At 32.5% G+C, this 24,455-nt stretch overlaps 1 protein-coding gene across 4 annotated transcripts in view; it reads right to left on the bottom strand.

Annotated features, from left to right (window-relative positions):
- Positions 1-5,441: 5,441 nt before the first annotated feature.
- LOC133176714 (short transient receptor potential channel 7-like) overlaps positions 5,442-24,455 on the bottom strand; it is a 56,203-nt gene continuing 37,189 nt past the window's right edge. For all 4 annotated transcript variants that reach the window (XM_061311789.1, XM_061311790.1, XM_061311787.1 and 1 more), the window contains 5 exons: positions 12,868-13,028; positions 12,373-12,579; positions 11,590-11,719; positions 11,066-11,218; positions 5,442-5,937 (listed from right to left, as the gene is read on the bottom strand). In XM_061311789.1, the coding sequence (XP_061167773.1) occupies positions 5,513-5,937; positions 11,066-11,218; positions 11,590-11,719; positions 12,373-12,579; positions 12,868-13,028 (1,076 nt within the window). In that variant the 3' untranslated portion in view covers positions 5,442-5,512. The remainder of the gene's footprint in view (positions 5,938-11,065; positions 11,219-11,589; positions 11,720-12,372; positions 12,580-12,867; positions 13,029-24,455) is intronic.

A 24,455-nucleotide genomic window follows, 5' to 3' on the forward strand; every position in this document is an offset into this window, starting at 1 on the left:
TACAGATTTCTTTTAACTTAACGTTAAAATCAGTAACGCCGTGATGACGTTATCACGTCAAAATTTGTAATTTCTAAAGAAAACTCCCCATTTTTCGAGACCTCTGATGGAAAAAAGGTTTGTGATAATTAAAAAAAATAAAATGATTTTGAAAGGACACATCGTAGGCATGTTTGTAAAAAACTGAAATCAAATTTGGAGACAGGGCCGCTCTGTTATACTTAACGTACCCAGTTCTTTGTCTTTTTAAAGTTATGCACCAATCACTGCGATGAACCGTAATTACATTAATATAAGATTTCAAGAATGTTACGAATTTTATTTCACTATAGATTTTTTGCAAAACCAGTCAAAAGTGTTTTTCATATCTTTGAACCTACAATCATGGCAGTTTATTAATTTGAATAAAAAAAATGTGACAGAAAATGTTTTTTTCATAAAAGAACAAAAAACCTGCGTATTCAGCTATGGTCACTTCAGTGATATGAACTCCAGGCGTTCAGTGTTCATAATTAGTCAACTCTACAGTGAAATACAAGTAGTCAAAAGGTGTCTACTAATAGTTGATTGATTGATTGTATGTTGTTTTACGTCCCATTCGAGAATTTTTCACTCATATAGAGACGTCACCATATACCGGTGAAGGGCTTCAAATTTTGAACTTTACTCGGCACTCAGGGCCATTGAGCAGTGAGGGATCTTTATCGTGCCAAGGCCTGCCGTGACACGGGGCCTCGGTTTTTAAGGTCTCATCCGAAGGACCCGCAACTTTCACTTCAAAGTGCCGAGCGCATGACGAAGGAACGATTGCTACCCATTTTTTATCGACTTAGGTCAGTCGCGGCCGAGATTCGAACTCACGACCTCCCAATCACGGAGAGAGTGCTCTATCGACTGAGCTACCGTGAACGGTGTCTACTAATAGTAATTCAATTCTTAATTCTCTCAAAACCAGATCACAAGTACAAGAGGTACATATATACATATATATAAACAAAAATAACACTCTTGGGTCAAAAAATAGACAAGTGTATAAAAAAAAAGATGTGTTTGTGAAACCCCGTGTGGCAACTTAAGGCGAAGGTTAAAGTTTCTCAAATGAAAGTCAAACTCCAAGGTCAAGAGATCAAATATGTTGTTACCCAAGGAAAGGACTTGTGTCAATGGATATACCTGATAAATATGAAAGCCTAAGCACCAACCATTCAAAAGTTATCGTGGTTAATGTTTTCTAAAATTGGATCAAACTCCAAGGTCAAAGGATCAAAATTATTGGTATTCAGGCGAAAACCTTGTCATAAGAAATACACGTGCAAAATATAAAAAACCCTAGCACCTGCTGTTCAAAAGTTATGGTTAAGGTTCAAAAGTAGGTCAAACTCCAAGGTCAAAAGGTAAAAATTGTTTGTGTCCAAAAAAGGTGTTGTGACAAGGAATATACCTAAGAAATTTGAAATCCCTAGTGCTAACTGTTTAAAAGTTATGTCCAAAATTAAATTTTTTTTAAAAGTGGGCCAAACTCTAAGGTCAAGGTCAAAAGTTCAAAAATATTTATACCCATGGAAAGGTCTTGTCATGATGAGTACACATGTGAAATATGAAAGCCCTAGCACCAACCGTTCTAAAGTTATAGCCAAGGTTAAAGTTGGGTAAATTTTTGCAAAAGTGGGTGAAACTCCAACGTCAAGGTCAAGAGGTCAAATATGTTGGTACCCAAGGAAGGACTTGTCACAAAGAATACACATGTGAAATATAAAAGCCATAGTTCCAACTAATCAAAAGTTATGGGCAATGTTAATGTTTTTGCGGACAAACAGACAGACAGACGGACCGGGCAAAAACAATATACCCCGGAATCTTTGAATACGGGGGCATAAAAAGAAAGAGAATTATACAAAATTAAATGCACAAGTTAAAAGAAATAGAATTGTCTACAGACCTTTTTTTTCTGTTTGCCCAATCGTGACAACGTGCACAAGGCGGTTGTGACCAGTTGACAGGATGCTCACTCTTCCATGGCACCTGATTCCCACCTATTTTTTTCAGAGATGTGTGTTTACTCTTCTCACAATCTGTATTTTTTGCTCCGACTTTTGTGTATGATTACTGTTCATTATCTTCACATTTCATTTTTATGCCATTTGTAAAGGTTTAGATTACAACAGGGGGGACAAGGTGTGTTTGTGAAACACCGATGCTCCCGTATGGCAACTTATAGCGAAAGTTAAACTTTTTCGAATACAAATCAAATATGTTGGTACCCAAAATAAAGCCTTGTCTCGTGTCCTGTGAAAGCCCTGGCAGAATCCATTGAAAAGATATGGAAAAGGTTAAAGTTTTCAAAAGCGAGTCAAACATCAAGATCAAGGTCAAAATTAATGGTGCCCAAGGAAAATACTTCTTACAAGAAATACAGTGTGAAATATGAAAGCCCTAGCGCCAACCATTCAAAAGTTATAACCAAGATTAAAGTTTTTCAAAAGTAGGTCAAACTCCAAGGTCAAGGTAAAAGGGTCAGAGTAACTGGTATCAAAATTAAGGTCTTGCACGGAGACATATGTGAAGTATGAAAGCCCTAGCACCAACTGTTCACAAGTAATGGTCAAAGTTAAAGTTTTCCAAAAGTAGGTCAAACTCCAAGGTCAAAGGGGCTGTAATTGTTGGTATCCAAAGGAAGGTCTTGTCGCAAGGAATACACATGTAAAGTATGAAAGCCCATGCACCAACTATTCAAAAGTAATGGCCAAAGTTAAAGTTTTTCAAAAAGAAGGTCAATCTCCTATGTCAAGGTCAAAGGGTCAAAGTTGTTGGTATCCAAAGGAAGGACTTTTCACAAAGATTACAAATATGAAGTATGAAAGCCCGAGATCCAACTTATGGCAATGTTAAAGTAGGGTAAAATTTTGAAAAACTGGGTCATACTCAAAGGTCAAATATGATGGTACTCAAAGAAATTTTTATCACAAGGAATACACATGTGATTTATGAAAGCAATTACTCCAACAAATCAAAACTTATGGACAAGGCTAAAGTTTTTGCGGACAAACAACAAACAGACTGACAGGGCAAAACCTATTTGCCCCTGAATCTTTGATTACGGGGGCATAAAAAGAAAAGAATGAAATAAACATATAGTCAGTTATACACATGGAAGATTCAAGAAGGACAGACAGTTTTGAAAATTTTCTTAATGAATTTTAACAACGATTTTTGTATTTCTACATTATTTGTGTTTATTAGTTCATAAAACTTGAAAATGTTAGGACTTTTACAATGTTCAAACTGGCCACTCCATGCTCCAGAATTTCCATAAAAAGCTTAATAATGGGATAGTGAAACGATGTCCTTAATGAAGAAGTATCTGTTGTCCTGTGTTTTCCAAAGCGTAAAAAAAATGACGTAAAGAATTTTAATCGGACGAGTTTCCTCAACTTTCCTGTCTAATCTCCCTTAAGGATCTAATCTCTCTTAATGAATGACGTCGACTTCATATCAATTAGTGGGTGTCTTTGATTTCTGTTAATTAGTGCCTTTTCTGGATGGCATTTCCCCCGTTGTGAATTTTACCTTGTTTCTTGACTGAATATGTTTTTCGTTCCTCTGCAATATTTGATTACAATTATCGTCACGAGTATAATCAGTTTGATTAGTAACACAGTGCACTCCTTCCGGTTCCAAAGTCGGTGATCTTACTTCTTACACCGATTTCAAGAAGAGTATTTATCGCTTAAAATATTACTAACGTTTAATTTGTGAGATGATTTAATAACATGTGTTTTGCTGCCAAGTTCAATGAGGGATGTTTATAAACAGAGCTTATTGGAAATTCTCCCTGTTAAACACCAATCCATCTTCAAGATGTCTCAAAAAATTGTGAACGGATTTCAATGAAGAATTGTTAAAGCTTGCAAGTGAATGGTACAGACGCTGGATGTATTTAAATAGGATATTTTAATTTCATATACAGCATTTACAAATATAATCAATAAAAGCAGATGTTTAACTTTCATTACACGCCGGTGACTTTGTGGGATAACAGAGCAGTGCACGCTTGGGTCCTCATTTCTTGTTGAACCTCTACCAAATTCGTGCATAAAGGTAAAATCACACTTTTTGGCCGTATTTGGCCGCTGTATTTTTATGCTTAAAGCATGGAAGCATAAATTATTGGTGCCAAAATTTGTCAATGAATAGTTAGTTAATCCGGCGATAGGTTTGATGCATATTGCAACGTTAACTGTAATTTAATTTCAGACAGATGTCATACTGAGAAATATGGAAAACTTCAAGAGAAAATAAAAGAAGGAAATACCATTTAAAAAAAAAAAGGGGGACAAGATACATTAGGAGGTACTTTTTGTTGATTTTTTGTTTGGAATGAAAGGCATATTAGATAGCAACTTCTTTCACTTACATGTACATTGGGATACTTCTTTCCTTACTGCCCCCTGTCGAAAATATGGCATTGTGTGCACACAAATGAGTTTATAAATATTTATGTTTTAATTTTCTTCTGCCTTTCTAGAGAAGTTTTCAGAAAATGTTAAAACAAGTGTAAGTGTAAGAATTCTTCATTAAGACATTAAATTATATACTCTTGGGCTTTCAAATGTCAAAACAAGTCTCTGACGAGAGAGTAGCTCTACTGGTTTTTCCTTATAACACAGGAAGAGAAAAGTACTTGAACTCGAAACTATGGGAACATCAATAAATAGAATTATTATCATTAGTTTGGTCTGCTTGTTTGTCAAGTTTCTTTTTTTAAAAAGTACTAAAACTGTAGGAGGATACATACCTGAGTTAACCATTTGTGAGAAGGGACGTGTGTGCAGCAGAATGTTGAAATTGGCAATTACATCTTTATTTTACACATTTCAATATTAAAGTGATGTCAGTAAATATTTTACTGTATACAGTTAAATTGTATGCAAAGCAACACCTGCTTATGGCGAAGTCATATTTTCTTCGGCAAAGTTTTCCAAAAAATTAAAGATATACACAAAAGATACACATTATATAAGACATATTCTGAGGATGATGACAATGCTTAAAACAGTTTTAACATAAATAAAGAACACTCTCACCAAAAATTTAACAACTTTTATTACTGGCTTTTTACTGTCTCGTGTAAAGAAACAACATATTCACAATATTCTAACAATGTAATAAAAATTGACTATAACAGTCCATATTGCACATTTAGTTGCATCACAGTTTAAAATACAATGTATATCACTTTTCTGCTTTGTTTTCTATCAATAAAACTTTCAATTATTATCTTAAATATTTCAAAGAATTACTTTTTCAGATATATATATATATATATATATATATATATATATATATATATATATATATATATATATATATATATATATATATATATATATTTATATTTATATGTATATATCATATTATCTTTTAAAGAATTGAAATATTTTTACTCTGTAGCCCCTGATTCAAATTATTTTAAAGTATGCCATTAGCCACCCTCCCTCTGTTCACATTTTCATCAAACTTCACTTTCTTCATCATCCTGATGACTTGTGCGCTTTTTCCCTGAAGATTTTGAAACGGAATTTGAAGAGTTCATATGACTATGATTTTTGTCTGGTACAGGTGTTGACGATAGACATTTGACAAGGTCAACAATTTCACCTTGCATATTTCCAAGAGCATGTATAATGTTAAATAACGCCTTCTGATTTTCTGTCATTACACGTCTAAGAAATTCTATATCGTCAATAATGCGATTGTTTTCTTTACTATTTGCTTGAAGGTGTTGTAAACGAACGTCTAAGAGCTTCTGTGATCGTTGAATAGCATCTAACTGAGGGATCACAAGAGTTGTGGGAGAAGGAGCCACACTGCTTGATACTCTGCGCATGTTCGACCGACTGCACAGCTTCCGTTTGGATCCTATCCCTTGCCTGAGATCTGAATTAGTAAGAAAATTATTAACTATCATGAATAATTAAATTATTATGGTTCTATCATATTCATTTAATGTATCCATCTTTTTAAACATAGTTTTGTTTAAATCAGAGACAAATAAATGTCTTCGTAGATGAATGTTTCAAAACTAACGGCACTATAATTCTGCTATATGATGAAAACCGACTTTGAGCACTTGACATTTTGCATAAACGATGAAGCCAGGGACCTATTTAGTTCCCTAATGAATCTTCATGTTAGTGATCATCCGTACACACATCAAGTAATGGACACGTATTCTTATAGCTTGTACATGTATATACATTTTTACCGTACTGGTTCATACGTGATAAACATGCATACTTAACACAGAAACTATAGACGTTGCGCACGGTGTTGGTACACATTGACGTTACGTCAAAATAACGTAATTAAAGTCATAACGTTGTTACAAAGTTTTAAACGTTATAATTGCATATTTTAGTTGTTTAATGTGAATTTTATTTATTTTTTAAAATCTAAATAAAATTACAGGGCACAAACTTTTCAATTCTTGAATCTTCATTGAAAGTATTCAGATGTACACTAAAAATCTTATAATCTTATAAATAAATTGTAAGATTTTAAATATGATATTGCCACAGACATACATATCCCCATTCATATCCTTGATTCCTCTTTCTATTTCTTTTTTCTCACTTTGTACTCTCTGTCTTGCAAGGAGAAAACACATCAAGTAGCTTTCTCTTTCAACTGTCTCCCCTTCATTTTTTTCCAATACGTCATTTCAAGTTTTCTATTTCTATCAAGCCCCGCATGCGCCTTGGTTTTTGACACCCAAGATAAGAGAAAAGCATAGAAAATCGGTAGTCCTTTCATGCGCGGTTCCAGGATTTTTCAGAAGGGGGGTCCAACCAATTAAAAAAGAAATATGACTCTCAAAGTTTTTGACAAGCAAAAACAAAATAATAACTGAAAATCCTAGGGTGGAGGGGGTCCGGACCTTCCCCCCTTCCCGACCTCCCCCGCCTGCTTTTTTTAATGAAACCTTTTGAATTCTATCATTTGCTTTCTATATTTTTCTAAAATATGTTAGATTAGGTAATGTACTTAGCATTTACAACCTTTATTTTGCATAGGAATATATTTTTCTACGATAGAGAAAATGTGTCTTTCTGCGAGAAAAATGGATTTATGAAATCAAAACGTTTGGATGACGTCATTTTTATGACAACCGATGTACAAAGTAGGATTTCCCCATAATCAGCCCCCACCCCCACCCCCCCGGATCTATACTCAGGAGTGGGATCCTTCCCCCGAGGGGAAATCTTACACTAGAGCCTATTTTTCCCCCCTTTCTTTCACAGAGTAGGTTTTCCCCTGTTTTATCAATGCTTAAATCATACGCAGGTAGGTTAAGGCTTCCCGTAGAATATCACAGTGCACTCTGTGCCTTCACATCTCTGAACTACCAAAATATGACGTCATAATGGAAAATGACGTAAAGTCACTGCAAACTTGAGGTGTTATGACGGGGAGATTGTCATAAACTTTACACTTTATTTCAAACTGCATGTAAAATGCTAGATAGCTATTGCAAAATTCACGTGTCGATAAAGGTTTTTTAAGTCTTATATGTCAGAATATCTTAAAAATACACCGCTTACCTACCCTTGATTGAAATTCAGCATGTTCAAAATGATTATGAAAAATATACTTTTGAAATGTACTCTGTTTTATACCCGTGGTTGGAGGTAGAATTTATTTTGTGTGTATAAAAGAGTCTGGCGCAGGTGATTAATGAGGATTAATCTGAGAATTTTTGTGGATATCAGTAAGAAGAGGTTGTTCTCTAATTGAATCTTGCTTGGGAAAAATGTGTGTTGGATTTGTTTTAACACAGATTACGATATTGTGTGGAAAATACCCTCAAATTTGTAGGTAAGCTGAATTTCTCAGGAAATATTTTGTATCTAAGTAATGCTATGACTTTTCCCAAGCACATTTCGGATACACAAGGATACGACGAGTTTAATTACATAACAAAATGTTTATAATTATTGTGTTAATCAGCTGCGCCGAAGCAATTTATATGGAACACTTCAAAAAATTATAAATGACCGTCACGTGATCAACAAAGTCATGTGATATCATAACAAATATGTTAATGTATAGCCGAGGATACCCTCTATATAAATTGGGAGTACTTAAGTTCAATACTTATAAATTAAAACCAAAACCGACCTCGCAATGACATATGTTTTGAGCGCATTTTAAAGCTTCGGGAAGCCTTAACATAGCTGCGTATCGACATTATTAAAGTTTATATGAAAGTCAACTGACTTTTTAATAGAAATATTAGTGTTTTCGCTCAGGAATTGTTCAAATTTAGTATGAAATTTTAGTAGTTAAAAAAAGTACAATACAAGAAGCACTGCTCTTGCAAGCTGTAGGATAGGTATGACCCCTCGACCACAGAGGTGTAATACTCGATAGCTATTTTAAACTCCAGAAACTTGGAGAGACACTTAATCAATATTATGCACATGTAGTTTGATGAAATATAACTGGAGAAAAAAAAATTAAAAATAAAATTCCTCTTTTTTTAAATAAATTAAATGTTGACACAACTAGACTTTTTTTATTACAATTTTTGTGAAGTTTCATTAAGATTGTCTACTGCGAGAACGCCTGTGGAAAAATTGTAGAAGGGGCATTTGTCGCCCCCTTGCCCTCATATATACGTACTGGCATGATATTTTATAGGAGAAGGGGTAAATTGGTTCTTAAGGGAATCGCACTTTATAACTGTTACACAGAGTAAGGATTTCTAGGGCTGTATCAATATCATCAATATATTGATACGTAGCGATATTTAAGAATGTATCGTATTGAAAAAATAACTTCCAATACGTATCGGATAGGCAGATTTTCTTATAATGCTGTGAAAAAGTTAGGAATTTCAATCACTAAAGGTTATATTTTCAGTGTTTTGAATTAAAATTGATTAAAAATAATATAATCATGAAGGAGATAGCACATCTTAGATAAATATTACAAAATACATAAACTTTATTTTAACTTGTTGTTTTTACAGTCATTAAAAGCTTGAATTTGAAGTGTAATTTTTAGACATAGTGAGACAAAACTTTTGAAATGGGTTTTAAAACAATTAGTTTTTATAAAATTCATGCATAAGATGATTTATAAGACTTTTTTGATAGATTTGTTAAAGAGTCCAATATATCGGATATCGCATTATAAAATATCGTATCGTGTCGTATCGAATTTTTTTGCTCAATACACAGCCCTAGGGATTCCCCCGTAAAATTGAATCTGTTGTGGGATTTCTGAAGGGGAAATTCTACTCAAGAGCCAGTTTTCTGAAAAAGACTTTAGAGGGGAAAGACTGATAAATCAGGGCTCTAATTGGCGACTAATTTGGTCGCCATGGCGCCTTAAAATTTTGATTGGCGCCTAAAAAAAAATTTTGTAAGTCGCCAAATTGGCGACCATTTTAAATTGACTTGGTGATTGTCAAATTACTGAATTATTAACATTTTCAATTAAAAAAAAAAAAAAAAAAAAAAAAAAAAAAAAAGCAATGGGCATGCCTTTTTATATATTGACTAATGTCTGTTTTTAAATTAATGCTTACAAAAAATTACCTGGCGACTAAAAATTTGCATTGGCGACTAATTTTTTTGATAAGAAGCCAGTTGGCGAATAAATTTTAGAGATCACATGGAGGCCTGTACATGTATAAAGTTCATTGTTTTAATTTTGGGCTTTTGTACTGATATGTTTTTGTGAATCAGACGGTAGATTGGTTCTAGAATTATAGAAGGTCGCTAGACTGAAAAAAAAAATTAAATGGTCTTATATTGAATTGAACTTTTCTTGTTTTTTTTTTCAGCCCCAGTAGTTAAGCTCTCTTTACAAATCGGGGGTGGAGGGTATTGACATGCAAAAAAAGGAGGGATGGGGACGTTTCGCGACTAAAAACCCTACCAAATTGACAGAAAAAGAAACTGGCTTATAGCCAAATTCAGAAATCCTATTACTTTTTTTTTTTGGGGGGGGGGGTCCTCATTCTCTTTTTTTAGCAACAGAGAGAGAGAGAGAGAGAGAGAACAATAAAGTGATATGTTTAGATATTGCTGCAACAAAATAAAAAGGGGGTACCGGTGTTTGAATGAAAATTTTCAGAAAATTTAAAACGAAAGATTATTCTAAAATAATTGGAAAAGGACCTTCTACCCTTCTTGGTACTCCAGACCTGCAGAAAATTGGGGAAAAAAGATCACGGCGATAATAATTTGACGCTCCCGACGTGATTCGTATATATGTAGTGTGTAAAATGGCGTTTTTCGTATCTGTGACAAAATGGCTACATTTATATTGATGCTTGTATTTATTTCATGTAGATGATTACCGTAAAAATTATGTTATTATCTAATACAATATGAAATGTTCTTTCAAGATACAGTAATGATTGGTATATATATGGCATTAATTTAAGTATTTTTGATATGTAACTGAGACATCTAAGTTACAGTACAGCGACTCGTACGTGTATAACAAAATGGCTACACTTAACAAAGCCTTACTAATATCTACGTATTAGCAGTAATATGACATTTATCAACATAACTTATTTTAGAAACATATGTACTTAAGGATTATTCATCAAAATTTCCTTTTGTTTGGCATTTATGTCTAGTACACATCGCCATGTGGGCTAATGTCAACTTTAGGAAACGATTTTTTTCTGTTGAACATTTTACTTACGCACTGTAGAATCAGCCCAAACTCATGAAATTGAGAAAATGATATTAAAAATTCAACAATATCACAAAGTATGTATCCAAATTATTGTACTTCCTAAATTTCATTCAATTTAGAGGATTGGGAGTGAATCTTTACGACATCTAAAGAGTCAGAATTTATAGTACCAACACCGTGCGCAACGTCATAATTAATCAAGACATAGCTCAGAGATGGTTAGGAACATCTACCCTTTGTTAATTAGTGGTTTGGTTATTACTGACAAAATATTGCAAAATGTAAATATCGGTTTTAATCTTCAAATAACTCCTATGTTGCTTTTTATAATAACTTTATATATTACTTTTATTAATAGACTGCGTTTCATCTTCCTCTTCTTCGTTGATGGGTGTGGCGTAGGGAATCCTACTAGGAGCTTCCGGTACTGGTGGGGGTGTGTCATTTGTCTCCACGATTTCTACGTCCTCATTTCGTAAATTAGGCACTCCATCTTTTACTAAGTTAAACCATATGGTGTATTGTAATATACGATTTAAATGAGTACATTGTGTTAAGTATATATAAAGCCTCATCACAGTTTTTGCCAATTATTCCAATCATATCAGAATATATCCAATCATATCAGAATAATATTTTTTTCCTTCTAATATATTTTAATTTAAGTAAATAATAAGTAAAAATAGAGATGAATAAACAAACAACATTGCAGTTTCCCATATTTCTTATACATAACTGGTTCCTAGAGCTGAAGTGATGCAATAGAAATATTACGCGATTCATCTTCCTTTACATCTAGTGTCTTTAAATCAAATAGAATAACTTTAAGAGATAAATAAAGCTACAACCATTAACATAAAAACGTCTCACCAAGTTCTTTTTCATCTTTTGCACGCTCCATTTTAAATAGATATCGTTTGACCAATCTCTGCATTATGTCGCTGTAGGACGTATCTTCTACTTTAAGATCCAGTGTTTTACACACTCTTTCTCTCCTTTTCTGTGAAAACAACTCATTGAAAGCAAGATATTTCTTCTTCCATTGCTGGTAAAAACTCTTTTTTTTTTTTTTTTTTTTTTTTTTTTTTTTTTGCTTATTTTTTTTATTAAAGTAAATGAATATCCTCAACCATTGTATGAAAAATATACGCTATACATTTATTCTGAAGTGTTTTTATAGTAATAATCAATTATCATTTAAATATTAGAAATTCGACTAGAATCTACATTTATTTATACAAACCAGGTATTAATTTCAATTTGTCTAATTTTTTCATACTAGAAAAAAGAATAGGAGCAGCTTGACATGCACATTTCGTGGAGACAACACAAGACAGTTATTAACGTTGGTCAGTGGTGGCCTGTAGGGTAGGTGTTTACACGGCGCCACGTCCTCCCCAATGTAGCGCCTGTGAAACACCTTTCCAACAAATCCAACAATTTACTCATGTTTCTACCGTTATTTTAAATACAAGAGTCATGCAATGCTAACCGTTCATAACTATATGTAGACTATTTCACAGCATATAGACTATTTCACATCACAGGAATGTTTCTCGATTATTTTTATAAAATAAAATCAACATACACTATCACAATCATTATCACTAAAGGTATATAAAAAGCAACAATCACAATTTGAGATTTATTCACCTTAATAAATGTCTGCTTTTTCTTCGTCTGATATTCCAACCAAGATACATCAGATATTGCTAACAAGTCTTTACAGAACCTCCAGGCATAGCAGAGAGATTTGGGTGTAGGTATCATATTAAATGGCACTGGTAGGGTACTTCCCTCATCCATATAGTTCAGCCAAAGTTTGGTTCTGGCAAATTTCCATTCCACATCACAATCAGTCTTTAAGTACCAAAAACAGATTATATTGCCAATAAACACCTGTATGTGGTTTTCTTGAAAAAAATGATCAATTTCCATGAAACACAAAAACCTAATTCCAGATAATCCTGAGAACCTTTCAATACTTGTATTATTTAACTATCAATAGACAACAATTTATTATCACTTTTTAACCTAAACAACTTTGTAGTTTGTGAATTGAATCCTGGTTAACTCATAGTTTTTTTGTGTTCTCAGCCATAATTAACAATTCCAACTGATATACAATTAATGTTGATAATTACAGACCTGAATATCCTCAAATGAGTGGCTCATCATAGCAATTAACATGTTGATCAAAACAATGATGATGACAACATGATAAAGAGCGAAGAGGTACATCCCGACTTGTTCTACGATATCAGTGCTTCTCTCCATATTCACAGACTCCGGTGTTGGACCACCATACACTAAAACGTTCAAACTCTCAAAGTAGCGAATATCATCAATCATATATATGAAAATACTAGTAAATAGATAAAGAACAAGGTTCACTTAGGGCCTTTTTTGGCCCTGTGAATTTCTGAAAAACTGAAACTGCTTAGTTTTAGTTGACAATGCATAAAATTTCATTAAGACATTTGGCGATCGCGAATTTACCAAAAATGACGTAATTTTCTGGCTAGTCAATGCATTATGACGTCATGCAATGCGTCATTTTCCTCATATCCTGAACAATTCTACAAAAACAGACAAATTTTAAAGCTATTTTTCGATATTTTTCGATATTTAATATAGAGCACAATCTCTGATCTAAAATATGCAATTATTTACTGATAGAACCGTTTCTGAGGATTACAAAGCATGTTTTATTTTTTAGATCAGAGGGTGCGCTCATATTATGTTTCTTCTCTGAAAGTACTAAAATATACCTGTTTTCCTTAAAATTGAAGAACATTGCAATTCCATAAAGCTTGTTTTCCAAGACCTGGACTTTAAGGAGAAAGTCTTTACTTTATTTTGATGTTTAAAATGGAAAATAAGGTGCTAGTCAATAAATTGGTATATCTACAGGGCCATTTTACGCATAAAGTGAACCTAGCTCTTTGGATAACAGAATTTCAAACAATAATCTTTAACACATAATAACGCTTATCTGACGAAAAGAAACTCAAAAACATTTGATAAAAACCACTTTTTTTCCAATTTTCTGTTAATGAATTGTCAGACCACCATAAATTAAAAGAGAGAAAGAAATCGCGCTGCATCAGAACTACTTAAAGTGACACTGTGACGGACAAACGGGAAAATTGATAACAGTAGAATTTTTGCATGACACATGCAAATTTTTTTCAGTTCTTGAAGATATTAGGTTTCAGAAAATTACAGGTTTCAGAACCTAAAAAATCTAATTTAATGGAGAAAAATAAAAGTAAAAAAAATCTTTGTATAACCCATCACAAAAATATTGCTTCACTTCTTCCTTTTTATTGTACGCATGCGCTGAAAAGTTGAAGAATTTATCATGGTTTCAATTCCATGGATATAAAGGTCGGATGACTGAGAATTTTGATACAATCTTCAAAAAAGATGATCATATCTTATTCCTTACTTCTGCTTGCCCCAATTCAATGTTGATTACAAGTTTCACGCTAAAAATAAAGGACGCGTGACCTTGACATTGTTGACATTGACGATAAAAACAAATCGATAGATACAACATTTGTTTTTCAGGCACTTATATTTTGCAGTTTTTTTCTTGCTTTACAGTGCAGTTGAGTTGTCAAAACTTCACAGAAATCTTTTGTTTTGTGATACAATTTTCTTTTAAAAGAAACACATGATTTTGACTCATTATGCAACTTTAAGCGATGAATAGAATGATCTTAACTAGAGTGAAATGTGAAAAAAGAATACACTTAGATCAAAATCTTCTGACTTTAACGTCACAGCATTGAATTTCATCCATATTTTGGAAAGTTCTTTTAATGAAGTCAAATTTCCAGGAATTAAACCGCATTCAAATACACCACTATTGACTGAATCTGCCACTGCTCAGTTTAAAATCCTGAATTAAAAGGATGGACCAAAAGAAGAAATCCTGGAATTTTTTGGCTTATATGAGGTCACTTCATCGATTTCATCGGTACGACGACGTGATATAAGGCGTTTATTTATATATCATTTCATTAATATTGCGTCTTCGGAAATGAAGTTCATGCTACGCATGCTACGAAAAAAAATGAATTGTTAACACATAAATATGAAACAAAGTCAATATTTATATGTTTAAGGTTAATTTTCTAGAATTTCAAAGACCAGATGGACATTTCAGTGTCAGAATATAAACGTCCATTTTTTCAACATTACTGTACATTACTGTTGATCTACCATATTCAATGAGCAGATTCAACTGAATAAAAATAGGAATGTAGGAAATACTTTAATGACATATATTATTCGTGGGAGGGGGGAGGGTTAGTCCTTAAAATCTGGACAGTTTTCACTTTCAACTTGTTTTCGTTTGCTACCCAAAGTCTTTAAAAGTAAATGATAACAATTCCGATAGATTGTCTCCAAAAACTACATAGATAATATAAATCAGAAACCCAATCATCTTTTTACTGTAAACTTCAGAGTACGTGTGTGTATAATGTGAAGTAATGGTAATGTAATGCATTACTTTACAATGTAATTTGCCCCAAGCCTGTCTCCTACTTATGGGGTTTATGTCTCTCAGTTGATTCGATACGCAAGAACATACTCTACATACGAACAATTTCTAAAACGAGGCAAGCTATTGACAATATATTTATACTTTTATGATATATTCGAGCAAATGTATGTGCTTTATTATTTTCTGATGATGATTTTGATTAATACAAAACAATGAAACGATCTGCTGTGGCGTAAGGATGGATATGAGGGTTTTTACCTTCCATTGATGTACGTGGCAAAGAGTAATGTATCTCAACTCTGTTAAGGGAAACATAGATACTAGAATTAAATTTTTAAGAATTCAAATTGATTTGTTTGAAAGGAAAAACCTCTTCTTAAGATATCAAGAATAGGACTGAATTCTTTAAGTTAAGGTATGTCACTCGTGAAATTAGTTATATCAAGGATTTTCTGAGAAGTATATTTTAGATAAGTACTCATATAGCGTGATTCAAAATCGCAAAGAAAATTAGTGGTCAGTGTGCATCTTACTGAGCAACGGTACAACTAATTTGACCTTTTTGCACTTAAATTGTAATTCTTATGTTAATTACTTTAATCTTTGTCATACTTTATCGGATGTAACATTGGCAATAAATATAATCTTTTTTTTACGTAAAATAATTTGAATAATATGCATCATTGAACAAATCATGCAAATTAATGCGTATAATGCATTGTGTGACCTTTTTTGCACTAAAAAAGTATCATATTTGGGGTATTAAAAATCTAAATGGGCAATAAAATATTTTCGTCTATCAAACTTTTATGACTTTAGTGCTGATTGGTTGGAAGTACCGTGTAGTTTAAAATGATGAAAGAAAAAGTTGGGGTCAGTGATGTAAATTTTGCGATACTGGTCAAAATATGCGATTTTCGGGCAAAAAAAACTGTGTAAATTTTATCTTGACTTCTTTAATGAAATGTATGGAGATAACAAGCAGTATTCAAGCTCAAAAGTCCATTAAACATTACAAAATAGGAGCAGAGCAAACACGGACCTCCAAAACATCAGAGGTGGGATCACGTTCCATGGAGAAGTGAGCATCCCCTGCCGACCGGTCACACCCGCCGTGTTCTCTTTGTGATGATCGGGAAATAACGGAAATATCCGTCGACAATTCAGTGTGTAAATAATGACCTAACAATTAGTATGAAAAACGTCAGTCAGCATTTGAATCAATGATAAATTGTATTTGTTGACAAGGTCATTGTATCGACCAAATATATTTCCATTTCTAGGCAAAGTCTGATGAGTGAATGTGTAAAATGTGTTCTAAAATATACATTGAAATCTATATTTAATATTCCTGACATATAATAACGGAAAACATGCTCTGAGTAAAAATATGTCGGGCTAAAGTTCCAAGATATTAATTGTAACAAATGTGTCGGTTTGAAGGATTTTCATCTAAATATCCTTCCACCACAAAAAATAGTCCCTCATAAACGTTTTTTTATGACTTTGTGAGCAGTTTTTAAATTGTATATTGTATAATTGTAGTGTTTAATTCAATTATGTTATAAAAATTGAATTGTAATGAAGTTTTGAAGTTAGAGGTTCTGACCAAACTTTTCTTAAAAGCTGACGAGTTACATACCTTAACATCAAAGCAAAGTATAGTAAAAGAAATAGGGGAAAAAATATCAATTCGACATATCATCTTTATGATGCATGTATCTGCATATGAAGTATCAACAGCGTATTTTAGTTAATAAGGTGGGATTTCAAAGCGACAAATGATCAGCAAGAAAATGTTCCTTTATGTTACGAAGTTAACCTTCGGATGAGACCGTACAAACCGAAGTCCCATGTTGCAGTAGGTGCTGGTACGAAAAAAAAAAAAACCTCACTGCTCAATCGCCTCGAGTGTCGAGTATAGGTCAAAATTTGCAGCTCTCCACCGGTAAATGGTGGCGTCTCCATATGAATGAAAATTTTTCGAGAGGGACGTTAAACAATAAACAGACAAACAAAACAAACGAAGTTTACCACTTAAACCTTCATAATATTTTACCAAATTAATGTTATCATGGCAATAAACATAATCTTATCTTTTTTCCGTTTTTCCCGATTATGACAAGGAACACACAGCGGGTGTGACCGGTTGGCAGGGAATGCTCACTGCTCCATGGCACCTGATCCCACCTCTGATTTTTTTGGAGGTCTGTGTTTGCTCTGCTCCCAATTAATATTGTTTTAATGGACTTTGAGCTTGAATACTGTTTGTAATCTCCATATTTCACTTATGTAAAATACTTTGAATGAAATATATGGAGATAACGAACAGTATTCAAGCTCAAAAGTCCATTAAACATTGAATAATATTTATTACTTTAAAAATTCCATCTTAATGCGCGTTAATTATTGTGTGACATTTTTTCACTTAAAAAAATATATTTGGGGTATTAAAAATCTAAACCCGCCAATAAAACCTAGCTTTTCTTGTATTAAGCTTTTAATGACTTTAGTGCTGATTGGTTGAGGGTATTGTGTAGTTTAAAATAATGAAAGAAAAAGTTGGGGTCAGTGATGAAAATTTTCAGGTAATTTTTAAGGAAAATGTAAATATTATCTTGACTTCTTTTGTGGACAAGGTTTGTTAAGTGAATGTGTAAAATTTCTTCCATAAATATTAATTGAAATATATATTTCATATCCCTAACATACAATAACGAAAACAATTCTCTGAGTAAAAAATATGTAGGGCTAAAGTTCCAAGATATCAAATGATTTGAAAAATTTTCTTCTTAATATCCTTCCATCACAAGAAATAATCCTCCCATCGATTTTGTGAGCAGTTTTAAAATTGAACGTTATATAAGTTAAATTTTTTAATTCAAGTATGATATAAAAACTTGCATTGTAAAAATCAGTTTGAAGTTAGAGGTTCTGACTTTTCTCAAAAGCTGACGAAAGACAAACCTTAAATCAGACAAAATATGCCTCTATTAAATTCCAGTTAATTGATTTGTGGACAATTTTTCTACGGTTTATTTACCTGTTGAAGCTTGAAGTATTGTCATCTGATTTCAGTTGAACTCATCGTTGTAGTTTATGACTATGTCATCTTAAGGCCAGATATTTTAGACCATTTCAAGTATTTCAGAACATATTGAGTTTTTTTTCCTTGTAATCAGACTTTCTTAGTGCTTATTAAGATACTATTAACATTTCTTAGTCTGAATTGAAGTACCAAAAATGTTACATTAGTACCTTTATTCCACGACAATATCATAATTTTAAGACATTATTCGCAAAATACCTATAATACGTTCACATTGTTGTGTAATCTATTTTTAAGAGATTGAAGGAGTGTAAGATATGTCAAACAATGTAGTATTTTATCTTTTTCTTTCACAGTTTGCATTTTATATTTTTATCCTATATTGTATTCTTTAATTGTTCATTTGTATCGTATATTTCCTATTTGCTTTCTATAATTTTCTAAGTGTAACGTACACCAATAATTGTCAATTTATGTTGTGTTCTACCATTCTCCATTTGTATTCTATATATCAATATTTATATTGTATAAGCTCTTATATTTTATGAAGTTTAAGTTTGTGTTGTTTGTGTTTTTTATTTGCATTCAATAACAAATTTATTTGTTTTCTTATAATTAAATTTTAATGAAATTCACAAACAATAGAAACTGAAACATCATAAATTATTACAAATAATGTATTTTAAAATACAATGGAAACTATTCAATACAAATAACAAATATTAATTATATAACTCAAAGTGAAAATTATGAAATACAGATGCAAAATTACAGAATGCAATTAGAGTTTTTTTTCTTTTGAAAACAAATTTACAATTATAAAATTATAAAACAAAAATGTAAAATTATACAATACAAATAAATATAAATACGAATAATTATAGAATATAAAAGATCAAACATTGCAACGTTTGATATACCTTGGAAGGGAGAATTACTCTTTTGTGCCATGTATCATAATGGCAGAGTATGTAAAAGTGTATCTGTTACAGTCTCTTGATTTAATTTAAGTTTGCATGCATAAAAGGATACACAAGGCATTAAGGACATACGCAATGTACCTTACCTACTGATGATTTTTCAAGATATTTTTAATTTAAGATTATAGTGCCATCAGATGTTCTTAGACAAAAAATTGGCATGCTTTACCAGGGGTTTTGAAAAGATATCAATTGATGAAAATTCTTGTGTAATTAAAAGAAAGATATACAAAAATTACTTAGCATATATTCTAGATGTTTTGTTTATCCAAACTTGTTTTAGAAGAAGTGCACAACAGCATATATAGACATTAAATTGTAGCACACGGTTCCTTTAAGTATTGGAACTCTTCAACTTCAGGGAAAAAGACAATAAAGTTCCAATTATGTTGTGTATGTCCTTAACATTATCTAATCTACTGAGATATGGTATGCAAAGCGATTGTAAATACTCATTACTTTAATACTTTCCAAAAGATGTATGATATCATGCATTTCATGCGGAACAATGTACATGTCGTTCTCAAAAGACATTGATGGTGTTACACAAAAATAGTTTTTCGAGCAAATGGCTTGTCGTGAACAAGGCATGGAAAAAATCATGGAAAAGGTATTTATAAACAAGAGGATATGCAGAGTTTATCGTTCTTAAGTTACTTTGGAAATAAAATACCTTTCAATTCATATATTTAACAAATATACTTTGAATTTTTCTACATATTATTCTAAATTCAGAATAGAAAAAAATAAATGGTTACCTTACAATCATACGCCTTTGTGAAAAGTCTAAGAGCCTGAAATAGTGTGCGCGACCTTATATAAAGATTGACTGGTTTATTTTTAGAATTTCTTATTAGAGGCATGCTCTGTCTAACGTTTAATTTCGAACACATTTAGACTGGACAAAACAAAATTAGCACGAAGTCTATTTCAAGATCGAAATCGATTTTTTTCTACAGATGTACGTGTACCAGTTAATATATCTATATTGTATCTATATAGTGGTGGTCCAAGACTTCTTTTGACGCAGGAGGTGTATTTCATTTCTTTTCTTACGTCAATACCGAGTACTGTGATAAGTAAACAATTTTTTTCTTTCAGTTTGAGTTTTGCTGGGTGAATGAACACCATTAAAATAGATTAGATTAAATTAATATGAAGTTTTAGTAATATATATGTTCTTTTTTTCCAAATATATAAACAAAATATGTAATAACTAAAATTCAGTTTAGTGTTATGGATACGAGCTTAATCTTAGACATATAAACTGCAATACACTAAAAAGGAAAAGACGGTTAATGCCTAACAACCAAAAATAAAACTGTAATAGAGAGGTGGAAATACCATTCGTACATCTTTATCATTTAATATCTATTTTAATTATACTTGAATACGCAGCTATGTTAAGGCTTCCCGAAGCTATAAATGTGCTCAAAACATAATATGTCATTCGGAGGTCGGTTTTGGTTTTAATTTATAAGTATTGAACTTTAGTACTTCCAATTTATATAGAAGGTTTCTTCGGCTACACATTAACATATTTGTTATGATATCACATGACTGTTGATCACGTGACGGTCATTTATAATTTTTGGAAGTGTTTCATATAAATCGCTTCGGCGCAGCTGATTAACACAATAATTATTAACATTTTGTTATATAGATAAACTCATCGTATCCTTGTGTATCAGAAATGTGCTTGGGGAAAGTTATAGTTTTACTTGGGTACAAAATATTTCGTGAGAAATTCAACTTACCTACAAATTTGAGGGTATTTTCCACACAATATCGTAATCTATATTAAAACAAAATCAACACACATTTTTCCCAAGCAAGATTCAGTTAGAGAACAACCTCTTCTTACAGATTTCCAGAAAAATTCTCAGATTAATCCTCATTAATCACCTGCGCCAGACTCTTTTATACACGCAAAATAAATTCTACCTCCAACCAAGGGTATAAAACATAGTACATTTCAAAAGTATATTTTTCATAAGCATTTTGAACATGCGGAATTTCAATCAAGGGTAGGTAAGCGGTGTGTGTTTAAAATAATCGGACATATAAGACTTAAATAACCTTTAACGACCCGTGAATTTTGCAATAGCTGTCGAGCATTTTACATGTAGTTTGAAATAAAGTGTAAAGTTCATGACACTCTCTCCGTTATAACACCTCAAGTTTGCAGTGACTTGACGTCATTTTCCATTATGACGTCATATTTTGGTAGTTCAGAGTTGTGAAGGCACAGAGTGCAATGTGATATTTCTTCGGGAAGCCTTAACCTACCTGCGTAGAGTTCAGTGCAAGTCACCGGAGAATTATAAGGAACACTTTCCAAGAACCTTGTGACCAAAGTAAGCAAAATCTCCTGGCCCTTAGTAAACAACGCAACGCAAATACATCTGAACATAGTCGCAAAAGGAATTTTAAAACTAAGGTTTCCAAAGTAAGTTTTATATTTAAAAAAAGTTATTTTCTTAACTTAAATACAAATTATTGACCTTGAGTTGTTCGGACCCTTAAAAGGAAGGGGCAATTTCAAAAAAAAAATCTACATTGCACGAGAACATTAACACGATGAAGTTCGATAGAGATTTGCTATGTTTATATTTGTAAACATGAAAGGAAGTTGGGTGTTTCACTACATCTAGTATCAATGTGTTAAATCGTAATCTTGCTGTTCTACAGAGTTTGCATTTGTTCCCCCGTGTTAAATTTTGTATCTAGTTAAGGTTTTACAGGAACGTTATAAACTTTGATTAGTAAATGAATTTTATCGCGTCTGTGGTCTCAAATCCTTTACAATATTTGTAACCAGACGATATCTTCTACTGAAAGCTACACTTATATGCATGTAGAGCAATGTATATCTGCTCCAAGCCATGTGCATGAAAGCTGGAACAAACTTAAATGTACACTACATAAAGATGCACGCATACTAATTTGACAAAATGTAACTATCGCTAATATTCTGTTATTAATGTATTTAAAACAAATACTGAAAGTTCTTTTAACGTTTTTTAAAACATTATTATATGTAGAACAATTCTAGATTAACACACAATTATCATAATACATAAAACTAAAGTTACTGTGAGCACTGAGCTCACAAAATGATACCCCCTTTTCATATGAGTACAATGGCATACTCCATGTTTAGCTTTGCCAAACCCAAAATATATCTCCGATCAAAATGTAAAATGACACTATGTAATAAGAATTCTGTGAAAGTCTCATTTAATTGTATTCAGCAGAATAGGACGAGCTGGATAAAGAAATGGTACCCCTCAATATTGTAGAAAGAATGGTAGTGTCCATGTTTTGCTATTGGAAATCCCAGGTATCTGTTTAATAAGAATGTAAAATAGGAGGTGCACAATGACACACGTAAGAGAGTCTGATTAAATTAAATCAGTGGTATAGGAGGAGCTGTGGATAAGAGATGGGCATCCATAAAAGGTGGCAGTGTCCAGGTATTGCTATAGGAAACTCCAAATGGATGTCCGATCGGAACGCAAAATAGAAGGCGCACAATGGTAATATCTAATAAAGATTCTGAGAGAGTCTCACTTGATTTTATTCAGTGATATAAGAGAAGTTACAGATCAGGAATGGCTACCCCCAAGTGTAACGGATGTACAGATGCATGGTGGAACGGACACCGTCAATATATACCCCCGCTTTTCAAGCGGGAAGTGGGTTATGATAAAATTGACTCGACAAGTTCTATGTTTTTTTTTCTTTCTTTAGGTAGAATTCATGCGTGTGAATTGTATAATATTTCAAATCCTTATTTTGACTCGACTTCCATTAGGACTAAGACATTTTCATCAAACTTGAATCCAGAGTATACTAGAAGACATTCCACTGAGTTCGGACGTTTAGACCGGTCCTTCGGATGAGACCGTATAAACCAAGGTCCCTTGTCGTAGTAGGTGCTGGCACGAAAAAGATCCCTCACTGCTCAATGGGCCTAAGTGCCGAGTATAAAGGTCAAAATGCAGCTCTCCACCGGCAAGCGGTGGCGTCTCCATATGAGGGAAAGAGGGACATTAAACAATAAACCAAAAAAAAAAAGAGTTTTAATATTTCACAAACAATAAATGGTGATTTACATACCCACCACTTAAGAAGCTGCGGGGGGTGGGGGGTGGGGGTATATAGTGATGGTGTCCGTCCGTACCTTCGCTACGCTTGGGGGTAACAATAATTTGTTTCGATCAGACACATATTTTGGGTTTCCCATAGCAAAACATGGGCATTTACATTCTTTCTACAACATTGGGGGTACGCATCTCTTATCCACAACTTCTCCTATACCACTTAATAAAACGGGATAGACTTTCACAGAATCTTTATTAAAAAGTGCCATTATGCATCTCCTAGTACAAGTATTTTATGTCTCAATCTTACAGATATTTGGGGTTTCTCCTAAGATAACATGGACACTGACATTTTTTCTATGATATTTGGGGTACCCATCTCTTATCGAACACTCCTGTTATACCAATGAGACTTTCACAGAATCTTTATTACAAAGTGACATTGTGCACCCCCTATCTAAAATTTCGATTGGAAAGATATTACGGGTTTCCCATAGCAAAACATGGAGCTTGCCATTTTACTCATATGGGTGGGGGTAATCATTTTGTGAGCACAGTGCCCCCCAGTTTAATCTAAAGCTAATATCCAAAGTTCCAAATTCTTTTAATATACTCCTAAATGCATATATTTTATATTTGGTATAACAGGTTTATGCTTTTGGGTTAACATTTCAGATACATGTATATATATATATATATATATATATATATATATATATATATATATATATATATATATATATATATATATATACACACACTGTAGATCACTTTTTATTCGCGAAATTTTATTTTCGCATAAGTACGCAAGACTACCTACTCGCAAAAAATTGATTCTCGCGTATATTTGTACATGTAGTACAAAAGATTATATAGAATAATAACCAGAGTTTGTGGAAATTATCGCTTATAAACACCAAATAGTCATCTCGCAAAATTAAAAGTATCTCGAAAATTTGGTGATCTTCAGTATGATATATATATATATATATATATATATATATATATATATATATATATATATATATATATATATATATATATATATTCTAAACATGCTTGTCTTTCTATATTACATGTATCAT

The sequence above is a fragment of the Saccostrea echinata genome, unplaced genomic scaffold (genome assembly GCF_033153115.1).
Source record: "Saccostrea echinata isolate AGI-Se365-2 ecotype Australia unplaced genomic scaffold, CSIRO_AGI_Sech_v1 ptg000081l, whole genome shotgun sequence".
NCBI lineage: Eukaryota > Metazoa > Mollusca > Bivalvia > Ostreida > Ostreidae > Saccostrea > Saccostrea echinata.